This window comes from Lampetra fluviatilis, chromosome 53 (genome assembly GCF_964198595.1).
Source record: "Lampetra fluviatilis chromosome 53, kcLamFluv1.1, whole genome shotgun sequence".
NCBI classification, from domain to species: Eukaryota; Metazoa; Chordata; class Hyperoartia; order Petromyzontiformes; family Petromyzontidae; genus Lampetra; species Lampetra fluviatilis.
The window spans coordinates 6505057-6521544 of record NC_136327.1 but is presented as its reverse complement, the minus strand read 5'-3'; the positions used below and the strand labels follow the sequence as shown (position 1 = coordinate 6521544).

At 52.9% G+C, this 16488-nt stretch overlaps 1 protein-coding gene across 1 annotated transcript in view; it reads left to right on the top strand.

The window, feature by feature from the left end:
• Positions 1-6264: 6264 nt before the first annotated feature.
• The window catches only part of PRPF3 (pre-mRNA processing factor 3), a 30869-nt gene continuing 20645 nt past the window's right edge, over positions 6265-16488 (top strand). Inside the window, exons 1-6 of the mRNA XM_078879298.1 lie at positions 6265-6412; positions 8766-8934; positions 10050-10180; positions 10919-11092; positions 14902-15060; positions 15714-16234. Of these exons, the coding sequence (XP_078735424.1) occupies positions 8790-8934; positions 10050-10180; positions 10919-11092; positions 14902-15060; positions 15714-16234 (1130 nt within the window). The 5' untranslated portion in view covers positions 6265-6412; positions 8766-8789. The remainder of the gene's footprint in view (positions 6413-8765; positions 8935-10049; positions 10181-10918; positions 11093-14901; positions 15061-15713; positions 16235-16488) is intronic.

Genomic DNA, 16488 nt, shown 5'->3' with positions numbered 1-16488 from the left:
AGTGGGGTGGTGGTGAGTGGTGTGGTGGTGAGTGGGGTGGTGGTGAGTGGGGTGGTGGTGAGTGGGGTGGTGGTGAGTGGGGTGCTGGTGAGTGGCGTGGTGGGGAGCAGTGGCGTGTCGCGGTGTCATTATCTGGTGAGTAGTTTCAGGTGAGTGGTGAGCATTGATGATGCTCACGATGATGAGGGGAGCTTACACACGAGGAGTAGATACGAATTGCTTTATCCGTTGGGCATGCGACTCGAATGCTGAGCACATGGCCCATGCGCGCTGCGAGCTAAATTAGATCTCTTAATTATTCATGCGGATCCTTGCAAATTTTAAACCTGCAGGCAAAAGTGAGCGGGCTATGACGTCTCTTTAAAAAGAAATCACTGAAACACAGCTAGCCGGTGTGTGTACGTGTGTACGTCTTTGTGTGTGTGTATAATAAATATGCATGCGTGTGTGGTGGGAGCGGTGGCGCAGTGGTTAGCGCACTGCCGCTACGAAAAATCCCGGCGACGCGAGTTCGATTCCCGCTCACGACCAACACCGGTGACGGAATATCTGTACCGGTTCTCGACCTCCCCGAGGTCGACTCAGCCTCATAATACTTAGTAAACATAGCCACGAGGGAGACAAAGGCGGCCGGGCGTGGTGCTGGCCACCCACCCACTCGTGTGCCGTGCTGACCTTCGTTGGTGCTCGCTAACGGCACTTGCCCCAACAATCTGTTGAAGCTATACGGGTGACCTTTGTTGTATATTTGCGTGCCTTTGCGTGCGCGCATTCCGCGTACGTAGTAATTGCACACGCATGATTTATACGCGGTAATGTCCACATTATTAACGCCTTGTCTTCCTTCACCGTTGTAATTGTGGTTAGCGGGCCGTGCCGCACAGACGTTACTTTCATCGTGGCCAATTCATCATCGGCTCGGTGCGCACGAGTGTGATACACGAGTGTGGAACGAGTGTGGCACGAGTGTGATACAAGGGTGTGATACACGGATGTGATACACGGGTGTGATACACGAGTGTGATACAAGGGTGTGATACACCGGTGTGGTACGAGTGTGTGGAACGAGTGTGTGGCACGAGTGTGGCACGAGTGTGTGGCACGAGTGTGATGCACGAGTGTGATACACGGGTGTGATACACGGGTGTGGAACGAGTGTGTGGCACGAGTGTGATGCACGAGTGTGGCACGAGTGTGTGGCACGAGTGTGATACACGAGAGTGTGGCACGAGTGTGGCACGAGTGTGGCACGAGTGTGGCACGAGTGTGGCACGAGTGTGATACACGAGTGTGGCACGAGTGTGATTCACGAGTGTGTGGCACGAGTGTGATTCACGAGTGTGATTCACGAGTGTGTGGCACGAGTGTGATACACGAGTGTGTGGCACGAGTGTGTGGCACGAGTGTGATACACGAGTGTGTGGCACGAGTGTGTGGCACGAGTGTGATACACGAGAGTGTGGCACGAGTGTGATACACGAGTGTGATACACGAGTGTGTGGCACGAGTGTGTGGCACGAGTGTGTGGCACGAGTGTGTGGCACGAGTGTGTGGCACGGGTGTGTGGCACGAGTGTGTGGCACGAGTGTGTGGCACGAGTGTGTGGCACGAGTGTGTGGCACGAGTGTGGCACGAGTGTGATACACGAGTGTATGGCACGAGTGTGTGGCACGAGTGTGTGGCACGAGTGTGTGGCACGAGTGTGGCACGAGTGTGATACACGAGTGTGTGGCACGAGTGTGATACACGAGTGTGTGGCACGGGTGTGTGGCACGAGCGTGGCACGAGTGTGATACACGAGTGTGTGGCACGAGTGTGGTACGAGTGTGTGGCACGGGTGTGTGGCACGAGTGTGATATACGAGTGTGTGGCACGAGTGTGGCACGAGTGTGATACACGAGTGTGTGGCACGAGTGTGATACACGAGTGTGTGGTACGAGTGTGTGGCACGAGTGTGGCACGAGTGTGATACACGAGTGTGTGGCATGAGTGTGGCACGAGTGTGTGGCACGAGTGTGGCACGAGTGTGATACACGAGTGTGTGGCACGAGTGTGATACACGAGTGTGTGGCACGAGTGTGGCACGAGTGTGATACACGAGTGTGGCACGAGTGTGTGGCACGAGTGTGAAACACGAGTGTGTGGCACGAGTGTGACACACGAGTGTGTGGCACGAGTTTGATACACGAGTGTGTGGCACGAGTGTGATACACGAGTGTGTGGCACGAGTGTGTGGCACGAGTGTGTGGCACGAGTGTGATACACGAGTGTGTGGCACGAGTGTGTGGCACGAGTGTGTGGCACGAGTGTGATACACGAGTGTGGCACAAGTGTGGCACGAGTGTGATACACGAGTGTGGCACGAGTGTGGCACGAGTGTGGCACGAGTGTGATACACGAGTGTGGCACGAGTGTGGCACGAGTGTGGCACGAGTGTGATACACGAGTGTGTGGCACGAGTGTGATACACGAGTGTGGCACGAGTGTGGCACGAGTGTGGCACGAGTGTGATACACGAGTGTGTGGCATGAGTGTGATACACGAGTGTGGCACGAGTGTGGCACGGGTGTGGCACGAGTGTGATACAAGAGTGTGGCACGAGTGTGGCACGAGTGTGGCACGAGTGTGATACACGAGTGTGTGGCACGAGTGTGTGGCACGAGTGTGATACACAAGTGTGTGGCACGAGTGTGTGGCACGAGTGTGTGGCACGATTGTTGCACGAGTGTGGCACGAGTGTGATACACGAGTGTGGCACGAGTGTGGCACGAGTGTGGCACGAGTGTGATACACGAGTGTGTGGCACGAGTGTGTGGCACGAGTGTGATACACGAGTGTGTGGCACGAGTGTGGCACGAGTGTGATACACGAGTGTGGCACGAGTGTGATACACGAGTGTGGCACGAGTGTGGCACGAGTGTGATACACGAGTGTTGCACGAGTGTGGCACGAGTGTGATACACGAGTGTTGCACGAGTGTGGCACGAGTGTGATACACGAGTGTGGCACGAGTGTGGCACGAGTGTGGCACGAGTGTGATACACGAGTGTGTGGCACGAGTGTGTGGCACGAGTGTGATACACGAGTGTGTGGCACGAGTGTGATACACTAATGTGTGGCACGAGTGTGATACACGAGTGTGTGGCACGAGTGTGTGGCACGAGTGTGATACACGAGTGTGTGGCATGAGTGTGTGGCACGAGTGTGATACACGAGTGTGGCACGAGTGTGGCATGAGTGTGGCACGAGTGTGATACACGAGTGTGGCACGAGTGTGGCACGAGTGTGGCACGAGTTTGATACACGAGTGTGTGGCACGAGTGTGATAAACACGAGTGTGATACACGAGTATGTGGCACGAGTGTGATACACGAGTGTGGCACGAGTGTGGCACGAGTGTGGCACGAGTGTGACACACGAGTGTGGCACGAGTGTGGCACGAGTGTGGCACGAGTGTGATACACGAGTGTGGCACGAGTGTGGCACGAGTGTGATACACGAGTGTGGCACGAGTGTGGCACGAGTGTGGCACGAGTGTGATACACGAGTGTGGCACGAGTGTGATACACGAGTGTGTGGCACGAGTGTGATACACGAGTGTGATACACGAGTGTGTGGCTAGAGTGTGGCACGAGTGTGATACACGAGTGTGATACACGAGTGTGGCACGAGTGTGGCACGAGTGTGTGGCACGAGTGTGGCACGAGTGTGATACACGAGTGTGGCACGAGTGTGTGGCACGAGTGTGATACACGAGTGTGTGGCACGAGTGTGGCACGAGTGTGATACACGAGTGTGGCACGAGTGTGTGGCACGAGTGTGATACACGAGTGTGTGGTACGAGTGTGTGACACGAGTGTGTGGCACGAGTGTGATACACGAGTGTGTGGTACGAGTGTGTGGCACGAGTGTGATACACGAGTGTGATGCACGAGTGTGTGACACGAGTGTGTGGCACGATTGTGATACACGAGTGTGTGGTACGAGTGTGTGACACGAGTGTGTGGCACGAGTGTGATACACGAGTGTGGCACACGCGTGCGCACGGTCGAGGTACGGTCAGTGACATTGGCGCGCTCTTGAGGGGGGGGGGGGACACACAGAGGTCGCTCGCTCCTAATCTGGTTATTTCCTCTCTCTTCTAAAGGAACACCGCCTCGATGATTTAAGGGAGCTTAAGAGACAAGCACACAACAAAGATGCCCCCTAGAAACATCACAGACGGTTTGGGGCAAGTGCTGCTAGCGAGTCGCACCTGCGAACGCGGGCACGGCGCACGAGGTGGTGGGTGGCCGGCAACCACGCCCGGCCGCCTTTGTCTCCCTCGCGGCGCCGTTTACACACAGAACCAGGTGAGGCTGAGTCGACCTAGGGGAGGTCCATGACCGATTCAGATAATCGTCATCAGGAACAGGGCCGGATTGAGGCACGGGGCTGGAGGGGCTGCAAGCCCAGGGGCCTCCGCCAGCTGTAAAGGCCTTCAGAGATTAAATGAAAAGTTATTTATCTTCTTGGTTATTTCGGTAAAGTCACGTAGAAGGGAAGCAATAAAATAATAAAAATAAAACAACAAAATAATTCTCACGACGTTTCGGCTACAACGCAAGCAGCCGTCCTTCACCTGAAGATGGCTGCTTGCGTTGTAGCCGAAACGTCGTGAGAATTATTTTGTTTTATTATGTTTTATTTTTATTATTTTATTGCTTCCCTTCTACGTGACTTTACCGAAAGAACCAAGAAGATGAATCCCTGCAGTCACGAAAGCTTTAAATAGAAAAGTTATTTTATTTGTGAATGCTGAATTTTATTTGTTGTTAGCCTTGTAAAAAAAACACATTCCTGCGGAGGGAGTTGGTAGGAACGTTGGGTTGCTCGGTCAATGGCCAAGGGTCAACGGCGGCGTGGTGTATTGCGCAAATATGCCCGACTGTGAGGGCGGGCACAAGCCGGCGTGAGTAGGTTTAAACGTTGAGTTTTATAAGGGCACCACGGGGTGACCAGCCCCTCCCCACCCAGCCCCACCCCTCCCACCCCCCACCCAGCCCCTCCCCACCCAGCCCCACCCCTCCCACCCCCCACCCAGCCCCTCCCCACCCAGCCCCTCCTCACCTTCCCCTCCCCACCCAGCCCCACCTCTCCCACCCCCCACCCTCCCCACCCAGCCCAACCCCACCATCCCCATCAAGCCCCTCCCCACCCAGCCCCTCCCTACCCTCCCCACTCTCCCCACCCAGCCCCACCCTCCCCTCCCCACCCAGCCCCTCCCTGCACGACGGACACAATAATCCCCTGTGGGCTGGTGTAACCAGGAGGTTCCTACCAGTATAAATTGTATTTTTCTTAAACTTTGTTTTCCTTTTGAAAATATTACTGGGGGCCCATCACGGTGCCTGTTGCCCCAGGGGGCCTACAAAATATTAATTCGGCCCTGACCAGGAATCGAACTCGGGTGGTAACGCAGAGCGCTTCACCCACCCGCATGAACCAGCGTGGTGAAGTATGGTCAAATCGCTTCTCAATTAATCTTGCCGGTCACGTGACTGGGTCGCACTCAAGCCCCTCCCCCTCACTCCGCCCCGCCACCGGTCCGCCCCGCCCCGCTCATCAAACTCTCGCGAGACTCCGCGACGTCGCGAGACTTCGCCTCAACCTATTAACCCCTCCCCTCACCCGTTGCAAAGACAAAGATCCCCGTATAGCCTGTAACCGACTATACTCTTAGTTCTTTCGGTAAAGTCACGTAGGTAAAAAATGAAATTAAAATTAATAAAAATAAAATAATAATATTTTAGTAATTTTAAAACATGAAATTAAAATTAATAAAAATTTAATATTTTTTATACATTTTTATTTCATTTTTTACCTACGTGACTTTACCGAAAGAACTAAGAGTATGAATCCTTGCAGTCACGAAAGCCTCAAATCTAGAATCTGTAACAGACTGTTGGGGCAAGTGGTGCTGTTAGCGAGCACCTAATAAGGCCAGAACCACGCCCGACCGCCTTTGTCTTCCCCAGTGGCGATCTTATTACACACCGCAGCAGGTTCTCATTCGAGGCTGAGTCGACATAGGGGAGGCCCAGGACGGGTTCTGATAATCGTCACTGGTGGTGTTGGTGGCCGTGAGCGAGAATCGAACCCGGGTTACCGGGTTCGTAGCGCAGCGCGCTAACTGCTGCGCCACCGCTCCCCACGTGCCCCCCCACCCCCCTCCATCCGACTCTCGCGAGACTTCCCCCCCCCAACCCCGCACCTTCACCCCCCCACCCCTCAGCACCACGTGGTGCAGCGCTCGTAGCCCACGTGACCACGCGACGAGACTGCTACGTTCGTCTGAATGAAGGCTCAATAATCGCGACTAATCGATCGATTTCTCCATCGATATCTCGGCGGCGAGGGCGAAGCGAAGGGGGTCAGTGCGCGAATGGCAACGCGAGAACGACGCCGCTTGTGTGTTTTTTAACTTCACGAGCGCGGGAAGCCTTAGGAAGGCCTCATCTGCCTAGGCCTTTGCTGTGTTCACGGAGTTAACTTGCGATGTCGATGTTTCCTGACGCACATTCGCGCGATATTTGCGTATTTTATCAAAAGCGCGTGACATTTAAGAGGGTTTCTGTTTAAACGGAATAAAAATGTTTGAAGATAGCTTTGACTGGCCAACTGTTTAGATTTCCCTGCCTGGCTTAAGCGGAGCAGCTCGTATCGGCCCTTGCCATTGGACGCTGGAGACCACGTGACGGGTGAATCGGCCAATCGCGGCCGTCGATACTGATGTCGGCGCGTATGTGTGTTGGGAAATGTAATATTGCCGTCCGCGGTCGATAAATCGAGCACTCAAATGTGAGCTGATGGGCTCAGGCCGGTCACCAAAGACTTAACAACACAGAGACCTATAGACTCGCATAGAAAGCCCGTGACTTGAAAATAAACCGGTTTCTTGTCGTGAGAGGGGGCCTTACTTGACCCGGTCAATCAAGCGTAGAGAGCCGTTGATTTGTACCGTACAGAGGCTCGGATTGAGCGGTGAATACATCTCGTTCTCAAAAACGTCGTGGATTTATTAATTGTTCCAGTACGGTCACTTGTGACACACTCGCTTTATTGCGAGGGTATTGACCCATTACCCATCGTTTAATTGGTTCCAGATTGGGTGTGGTATCAGAGACACCACGCTAGTCCCCATGAGCAATTGAGCATTTAAGAATATTTATACTGGATGATCCGATGAGCTATAAAGATATTTTTCACACGCCCAGTTATTATAAAAACAATTTACGAGCATATACTTGCAAACGTGCCTTATTCCAGTTGAACAGAATTCAAATAAAAGATAAACACCAATTTGTGGTTATGGAACTTAATTTCTGGAGGCTAACATACCGTACTGTAAGGTTTGTTTACTGTTAAACACCTGTTAGGAAAACATCATTCCCTTGCTATCCGTTCTGTGGATCCCCATGCCCTGTTCATTCAAGACATTCCTTTCCACGTCAGCCCTATAAATGACTGCCTCTGTAAATATTATGGCTGTAGGTATTGTGGTCTATGCAAACATGACTCCTTGTAAAAAAAGGTCTCAGTTTTGTTGCCAGATAGAAGGGTAAAAAAACTAATATATTTTTTACTGGCAAATGAGGTTCCAATGGTGTAAATGCTTACCCCGAGCTCTCATACTCTGATGGTGCATTGTCTTTGAGTTGTGCGCCTTTTGGCGTCATCTGGTCCAACCCATGTGAGACTAGGCTCTAAGGAAAGTTGTCTCGGGTGTGGACCAATCAATTTCAAGGACAGTGCATATATTATCAGAGTTATGTTTTTTTTTGCATTATGGCTGCAGGTATTGTGGTCTATGCAAACATGACTCCTTGTAAAAAAAAAGGTGTCAGTTTTGTTGCCAGATAAAAGGGTAAAAAAACAATTATAATCTACCCACTCTTTGCACCGTGGCTTGAGATGCGGTTGTATCAACACGAAATGTAATTCTGAAATATTTACTTGTCCGACAATGGGACCGAGAGGTCTCGCGCACATTTGCCACTTGTCGCAGCAGTTCGCGGTTTTAAGCCCATTGGCTGCCCTGGTTAATACTGTGGGTACGTAAGTAGGTTACGCGTCGTCTGCTTAACGGTGGACATAACAAATCCCGTGACATTCGAAAAAAAGGGTGGGCCGTGTGTGCCCGCGTGACGATCGAAATAATAACTTGATAATTGTTTAATTCGTTAAATCAGCATAGCACCATCACCACCAACTGACGTTTGTGAAACGTTGTCTTCATGGTTACCTTCAACGATATGAATGGTGCTAAAACCAAACGTACTGAATTAATGTTGCAGATTTCAGTCGGGTTAATGACCCAGAACTCACCGTTTCACTATCGTCACCAACTGGATGTCAGTCACGTCCTCGTCACTCTTCTGTCGTTACTACCATGGTTACTCATCACTTATTGATTTCTCCACCCGTGTTGAGGACTCGGTCTTCCAAACTTGTTTGTCACCACCCATGCTGTGTTCAACCACCACACCGCAGGTCACCGCAGTTATCTTTCCTCCCTTGAACTGTTCCTCGTTGGAATTCCCTCCCCTCGTCACTTTGCCCCAAGTGTTGTACGACGTTGCTCGATTAATGAAATGCATTTACTCTTTCATCTGTTGCACCATCAGTAAGTAGTCCTGTTTATTGTTTGCTGCAAAGCATGTTGGGTCTGTAATAAGCGACCATGATTTACAAACGATAACGAATACTATCTTTTGTCACCACAGCAGCGGCAATTTCAGTTTTTGGAGATGGCGCTCACTAAAAAGGATGTGGAGGAGCTAAAACCGTGGGTGGAGAAGACGGTGAAGAAGGTGCTGGGTTTCACGGAGCCCACAGTCGTCACCGCCGCCCTCAACTGCGTGGGCAAGGGCATGGACCGCGGCAAGACGGAAGGTGACGATGGTGGACCGCCCTGCACCATCATCTGTTGGCCAGGAATTGCGTTTGCGAGCAAAGACTCTGTTTTGTTTTGTAAACTCTCCTTTGCTGTGGCAAACGTGTCATAACACATCATGCGCAATGAAGGTGCTGTGCCCCAAGGGGAGGGAGGGGTGAATGTAAAGTTAAGATTAGTCTCAGGGTGCGAACAACTGCACAAACAATACAGAAGTAACGAGAAGCAATGAAAAGGAAGTGGTACACTATGGAATTGAATCCCGACCCCGAATTGTGACGATTAATCTCCCTTTGGAGGTGAATCACTGCATGTGCTTTTGTAATAACCATTTTCTTCATCAATCGGTGTACATTCTTAAGCTCACGGAGCGTGTACCCTCGTGTGTGTGTGTGGAAAATTAAGTAATGTCCTTTATATCTGTTGTATGCAATGGGTTCGCATGTTCAGTGCAGCTGTTAAAATTGCTCTACAGTTAGTATGAATTAAGACTAAAATAGATTTTAGGACAAATACAATCATGATTCATGACATTTCTTTGAACCAACCAGGCAGGTGTGAACCATTTACACATCCAGGTGTGTTCACAGACAGTGGCAGCTCATCATTAGGGGCCGGTGGACCCAGGCCCTGCAAGTGGAGAAAAAACCGTGACAATACTTATCTACTCATGATACAGATTTTAAACTGCGTACATCCCTTTTCCACCCCCTTTAAACCCTGCCCCCCCCCTCTCTCCTCTACAGTTGTATATCGCTGCGTCAATTATCCTGTCATTTGCTCACATCACATGTGATGGTGGCCCAAGATAAGGGGGCCACAATGCACTTCTTCAGGAAATGATGATGGGGTTTTTCATTATCAATATGCACAAAGCTGATTATTGCTGTTTGAAACGTATGGTTTTCCAGCCTGACTATTATTCAGTTATGATGAGTTATTCTCGTCATTAGCAGGTTTGATCAGCCACACCAAGACATATTAGCCACCGGCCACCGCTGGGATTTGGCTTTTGATTGTAGAGGGCACCGCATGAGTGAGTGTCGCCTCTGATTTCTTGCTGCCCCTCTGCCCCCCCCGCACCACGCCCCTTTTTCTCTCTCTCCATCCGCAGAGCAACTGAAGGCTTTCCTGGACGAGTCGACGTCTAGGTTTGTGGAGAAGCTGTTCGATGCTGTTGAGGAGGTGAAAAACTACAAGTTTTCCAAGGCCACCATGGAGAAGAATCGCAAAAGAGAGCTGAAAGTGAGTTTCCTACACCCGCTATGTTCATTTGCCCACGTGCGTTGTGTGTGTGCATGTGCCTCGTAAATTGTGAAGGCAAGTTTGAGGTCGTTTTCACCGATCGTGTTGTTTTAAAAAGAAGAGTGGTCGTACGGCTGAGCTTGTGCCGTAGAGATCCTGGGTTCAAATCCAGGCACCTGTGAATAAACGTGGTTCTCTGAAGTGCGGCGAGTTTATGGTCTCAGTCCGGTTGCCAAACTGAACAAAAAATCTATCGCAAATAAAATTTGGTTCGGAACCGAAATTGCATTTAATTACCTATTTTATGCAAAGTTACCCGTGCAAAAAACTACCCGCATTCACAGCAGCGCACAACACATTTTGCACAATTGTGTTCAATTTCACTCTCATTTGCTTGGGTTGACAATGGCTTTGAATCCAGGACTGGTCTAACCTCAGGCAAAGGGAGAGAGGCAAGGAAGAAATTTGTGTGCGGATGGAGGGAGCAGCCAGTTCACACCACGTCTCCCGGTTGAGCTCTCCTTGAACGTGGTTGCTTTAACCATCGCCTGCCTACCGTTTAAGCTGAGGTGGAGGAGAAGCAGAGCGGGTGTGAGGGAATGGGGGAGGGATGGAAGGGGAGGAAGGGGGAGGGTAAGGCAAAGGAGCGGGTGCTGCGAGCGAAGGAGCGAGCATGGTGCACGTGCGAGGCACCAGCGAGGGAGTAAAGGAGGAACAGGCGTCGCTCTCCGCCCGCAGGACGTGTTTGGGGACGACCCGGACACCCCCAGGGAGGCCGCGCCGGTACCGGCGCCAGCCACCAAGCGCAAGCGCGTGCCGCGGTTTGCCGAGGACGAGCCCTCGGTGGACGGAGACGGGGACGGGGTGATGCCGGCACCCCCGGCCGAGCCCAGCATGCTCACCAAGACCCAGGTGAGTGGGCATCACTTTGGGTGGGTGGGGGGGGTCACGTGGGAGGGCGGTGCGATCGTGGAGTTTGCTGCAGCGCTGCCCTCCGTTGTGCGCCACAGCCCCACCGCCGCCCATAGCGGCTTCTCCCAACCTTTCTAGAGCACCAGCGTGGCACTGCCAACCCCCAACATCCTTGTCTGTGGACCGCCGCGCACCTATATATGTTTTTCAATTACGCCAACACCAAATCGTAGTATCGGCAATAGTTCAGAGTTGCCGAGTTTGGAGAGAGTGGATAGGAGGATGGAGTGGTGAGTTGGCCAGGCGGTTCTGGATGTGGAAGGAGGGCGGTTTCATTGGAATGGAGAGGGCGGAACCCAGACTGGTGGAGGGGATACAGCGAGTGAGAAGAGATGTAGGATGAGAGGTGGGTTGTGCACTAAGCGTTCAAGGAGTTTGGAGAAATAAGAAAGCAAGGAAATAGGGCGATAGTGTGCAGGGACAGAAGGATCGAGATACTTTTTTTTTTGAGAAGCGGTAAGATGATAGAGTTGGGGAAGATACCGGAGGAGAGGGAAGAGTCAAAGAGAGCCAAGTGGAATTAATTGTGGGGAGAATGGACGGAAGAAGGGAAGGCAGAAGGGCATCGAGGGTGGAAAATGTGGGGCGGGTTTTGGAGACGATGGTAGACAACTCCAGAACGGAAACGGCGGAGAAAGCATTTAAGGAACAAGTAGTACGGTGGGACGGAGGGGGAGGTGTCAGCCGGTGCAGGGATATCAGGAGGTTGCGCAGTGAGCAAGGAGGAGCGGATGTGGGTGATCTAAGTCATGAAGTAGTTGGAGAGGTTTCGATTTAAAGCTTTCGTTACTGCAGGGATTCATATTCTTCGTTCTTTCGGTAAAGTCGCGTATAAGGGAAATAATAAAATAATACAAATAAAACAATACAATTCTCACGACGTTTCGGCCACAACACAAGCAGCCGTCCTCAGGTGAAGAAAAGAGCTGCCGGAAAGACAGCGTCCTAATGTTCTTCACCTGAGGACGGCTGCTTGCGTTGTGGCCGAAACGTCATGAGAATTTTATTATGTTTTATTATTTTATTATTTTCCTTCTACGTGACTTTACCGAAAGAACCAAGAATGTAGTTGGAGAGGACCGCAGGAGTGGGGGCGGAAGAGGAAGTTGCAGGTGCAGTAGAAGATGCATGGAGCAGAGAGTTTAGAGTATTGAAGAGTCGAGCAGGGTGTGGTGCAGAGGTCGCAAACGGGTTTTGATTCCTTACCCGTACCCGGCCGCACCAGGGTCGCAAACGGGTACCTGTACCGGTACCCGGCCGTACCCGTACTCTACCCGGGTATGGGTAGGGTACGGGTGGGTTGATTCTAGGAACTTGAATTGTGAGAAGAGACAAGACTTTGGGAAATGAGTGACAAACGGTGACTCACCAGTGACTCACGGTCTACCCGTAACCGTACCCGGCCGCACCAGGGTCGCAAACGGGTACCCGTACCCGGCCGGGTACGAGTAGCCGGGTATCGGGTAGGGTTACGGGTATCGGGTACCCGGTTGCGACCTCTGGTGTGGAGATAGGGAGGAAATGAGGGAAAGAAAATATGTTTGGCGAGAAGCCTCCAGGGCCGAAGTGTAATTTGATAGGAGGGAATTATATGAGGAACATGAGTCATGGGTTGGTGAAGTCCTCCAGATGCGCTCTGCTTTGTGCGCGAGCTGAGCTGGGGGGGGGGGGGGGCGTTGCGGAGGGTGGAAGGGGAGCATAGGTGCAAGCGCGTCCAAAGAGGAAGAAAGTACCGAAGTTAGGACTGAAGAGGCAGTGTCGGGGTGCATGGAGGAGAATCAGAGATTGGTGGAAGCGATAAGAAAACCAAGGAAAGAAGCGCACAGTGGTCAAGGGAGCGTTGATTGTGGAGGAGGAGTGGGGGTGCGAGGGAAGGCGGGGAAGGTGGGGAAGGTGGGGGGAGGGGACTCGTATTGTCACAGTCATTAGTAAGTGATCGGACGGAGGGCATGGGTCAACTAAAGGATTGGAGGCTGAGCAACTGGAATTGAAGATGAGATCGAGTGTCCTACCCGAGCAATGAGTTGGGGAAGAGGGGATAAGCTGCGGGTTGAAGAAGCAAGTAATCGGCAGGAGAGTAGCAGATGTGGATGTTAGATGAAGGTTAAAGTCGCCCAGGAGGATTAATGGAGAAGAGGTTGGAAAGAGAGTTGATAGGAGACAGTCTAGATCAGGGGTCGCCACGGACTGGTACCGGTGCGCGGCCTGTTAGGAACCGGGCCGCACAGCAGCAGGAGGTGAGCGGTGAGTCCGCACGTGGCCCGCTCCCATTGTTTTATTTACTTGTCTCATTCACAGTTTTGGTAAGACCACAAGCTAACCCTAGCCAAGATGAGGAACAAACGTCGCTGGAGAGATTTTCTTTGAAAAGGGGGAAAGACCCAATGATGAACCCCCCCCCCCCGGTCCGTGAAAATTTTTTTTCCACGAAACCGGTCCCTGGTGCCAAAAAGGTTGGGGACCGCTGGTCTCGATCATTGAAGAAAGAGGAGCAGGGACCCGGGGGATGGTAATTGATGAGGAAGGAAATTGAGTGTGGTAAAGAGATAGAGGAACATTTTAATTCGAAAGAGGAAAAGGTGGGGAGGGAATCAGATAGGTTCGAGGGCATCCAGGAGGAGGGGATGAGCAGCCCAACGCTGCCACGAGACTTGCCCGAGGGACGAGGTTAATGGAGGAATTGGGTCAGGGGGGTGGATAACGCGGTGGGGGTAGTGGTGTTCAGTGGAGAGATCCAAGTTTCCGTTAATGCTCGGGCGTGGAGGTTTTTTGAAAGGAAAGCATCGAGGGTGGATGCGAACGGAGCGCGAGTTCCATAGGCCAAGGTGGATGGGGGTGATTTGTGGAGGTGTTGGAGGCCTGGGGAAGGAGGGCAGAGTGGTTGTTCGCGCGTGCAGGGAGATGGGAAGGGGGGATGTGAGCTTTTCACGTGACAATGATGATGACGGCGTGAATACGAGGTGATACGGCAGTGAAAGACGGATATGGTGGGGGAAGCTTGGGGGAGAGGGGATTTGGGGGGGTGCGGCAATGAGTGAGGGCAGTTTAAGCGCGAGATTGGCCGTACGGTGTCCCAATCGCGGTGTACGGCCCCTGCCGCCCCGACAGCCCCTACGACGAGGGCCACGTCGATGGCCTCGCAGGAGGCCAAGGGAACGGAGCAGGTCACGGGTGGGAAGCACCAGTGGCAGTGGCTGGCAGTGGGGAGCCCCAGGAGCAAAGCCCTGGTGTAGGTCGGTGGGCCAGGGTTTGGGTGGCCAGGGCTCATTCCAGGTGATTTTGTCATAGGTTACATATGTTTATATGTATTATTGTAAGTTATGTATATTTGTCTCTGCGTGTGTACGTGTCACTATATATGTCATGGGGGGGGAGGGGCGGTGGTGCTATAAACCCGGCGACGCGAGTTCAATTCCCTCTCGCGACAAATAACTGATGAATATTTGAACTGGTCATGGGTCGACCCCGCCTCAAATACCAAATGTACTCCAATGAGTACAAAGGTGGTCAGGCGTGGTGCTGGTCACCCACCACCTCATGTACTGTGCCAGCCTTCATAGGTTCCCACTAACAGCACTTGCCCTCGCAGTCTATGAAGGCTATATGAGGGATCTTTGTTTTTGTCACTATGTGTGTATGAGTGTATATCTGTGTGTGTGTGAGCTGCTCCTCTGTGAACCTTGCGACCCGCGTTCCACATGTGTGTTCGTGCGCATTTACGTATTGTGCGCGTGTCGTACCACCAACAGATCAAGCAGATGATGGAGGCGGCGACGAGACAGATCGAGGAGCGCAAGAAGCAGCTGAGCTTCATGTCCACGGCAGGAGGGCCGCAGGGAGGGGGGCAGCAGCAGCAACAGCAGCAGCAGCTGCCGCCTGCACCACGCCCCAGCGTCCAGAGCGTCCAGGCAAGTGGCGGCACAACCACCGCGCAGCGCGCACAGAGAACGGCCGCTGCTTCTCTGCACTTGGCTTGACTTTGCTTACGTTTGGTTTGTCTCTCTTTAAATCACTTGGGGGATTTCTTAGCATTATTTTGCTTCTTTGTGGTTCATGCGATTCTTTTTTGCTTATCTGTTTCTCTTTGCTTCTTCCTGACAATGGGGGTAGCAGACAATGAAGGGGGGTTTGGTGCAACAGTGGAGAATAAGCGACCTTCCACTGAGTAAAGGTTCGCCAACGGCTTCGAAGCAAAGCCTCGTTTGCTGGAGCGAAAATCTTTGACTCCTAAAAAAACGCTGCCTCTGAAAAATATTGCGGCCAAGGCTTGGGAGGGGTTGCGTAAGGGAAAGATAAAAGTGCAGCTCTGCAGTTACTTGCTCATGCCACTGCTGGTGGAAGGATCTGCACTCCAGGTAGCTCTAGAGAGCCGCTCTAGGAACATCAGATACTTGCCCTTTGTTTCAGCTGCTGTGCCGGGAGGTTCAACTGGCGACCTCTGTATTGCAAGTCCAGTGTGCTGACCATTATACCATTGCAGCATCCTAGGTATGGGTGTGTAACTTGGCACGGCATGGTGGAACCACGACGGGGAATAACACGCATCGTCTTCATTTTCTAGTCTCCGCAGGGCGGTGGCGGCGGCAGCGGTGGCAACAACACCATCGCCACCGCGAGCAGTGGGGCTACCGGCGGTGGTGGCGGTATCAGCAGCGGCGGAGGAGGCCTCCAATCGGGCACGCCACCCGCTCACCTCTTCACCTTCATGGGCAGCACCATCGCGCCGTCGCAGGCCGCCACCTTCATGAACGACGCCATCGAGAAGGCGCGCAAGGCGGCCGAGCTGCAGGCGCGCATCCAGGCGCAGCTGGGGCAGCTGGCGTCTCGCGGGGGAGGACTGGGGGGCGCCGGACTCGGGGGCGCCGACCTTGGCGGCGGGGCCAACGCCGCGGCCAGCGCCGCCGCCGCCGCCCTGGGGATCGGCGGGCCCGGGCTGGGCATCGGAGCCGGCGCCGGTGGGGTTTCGGCGCTGAGCATGGCGCTGGGGATGTTCCCCGGCATGGGGTTGGGGTTCAATCTCGGGGGCGCGGGGTTGGGAATGGGCGTCGGGTTGCCTCCTGGGCTTAGCCTGGCCGCGTTCCAGTGAGTACCGTTTGTGTGTGGTGTGTGTGTGGACTAAGGTGGGGAGCGGTAGTGTAGCGGTTAGCGCGTAGCGGTTAGCGCGTAGTGGTTAGCGCGTCGCGCTAGGAACCTGGAAACCTGAGTTTGATTCCCGCCCACGGCCAACACCAGTGGCGATTATCTGAACCGGTCCTGGTCCTCTCCTAGGTCGACTCAGCCTCAAATGAGTACCTGGTGTGATGTGAAAACGTTGCCACTGTGGAGAAAAAGGCGGT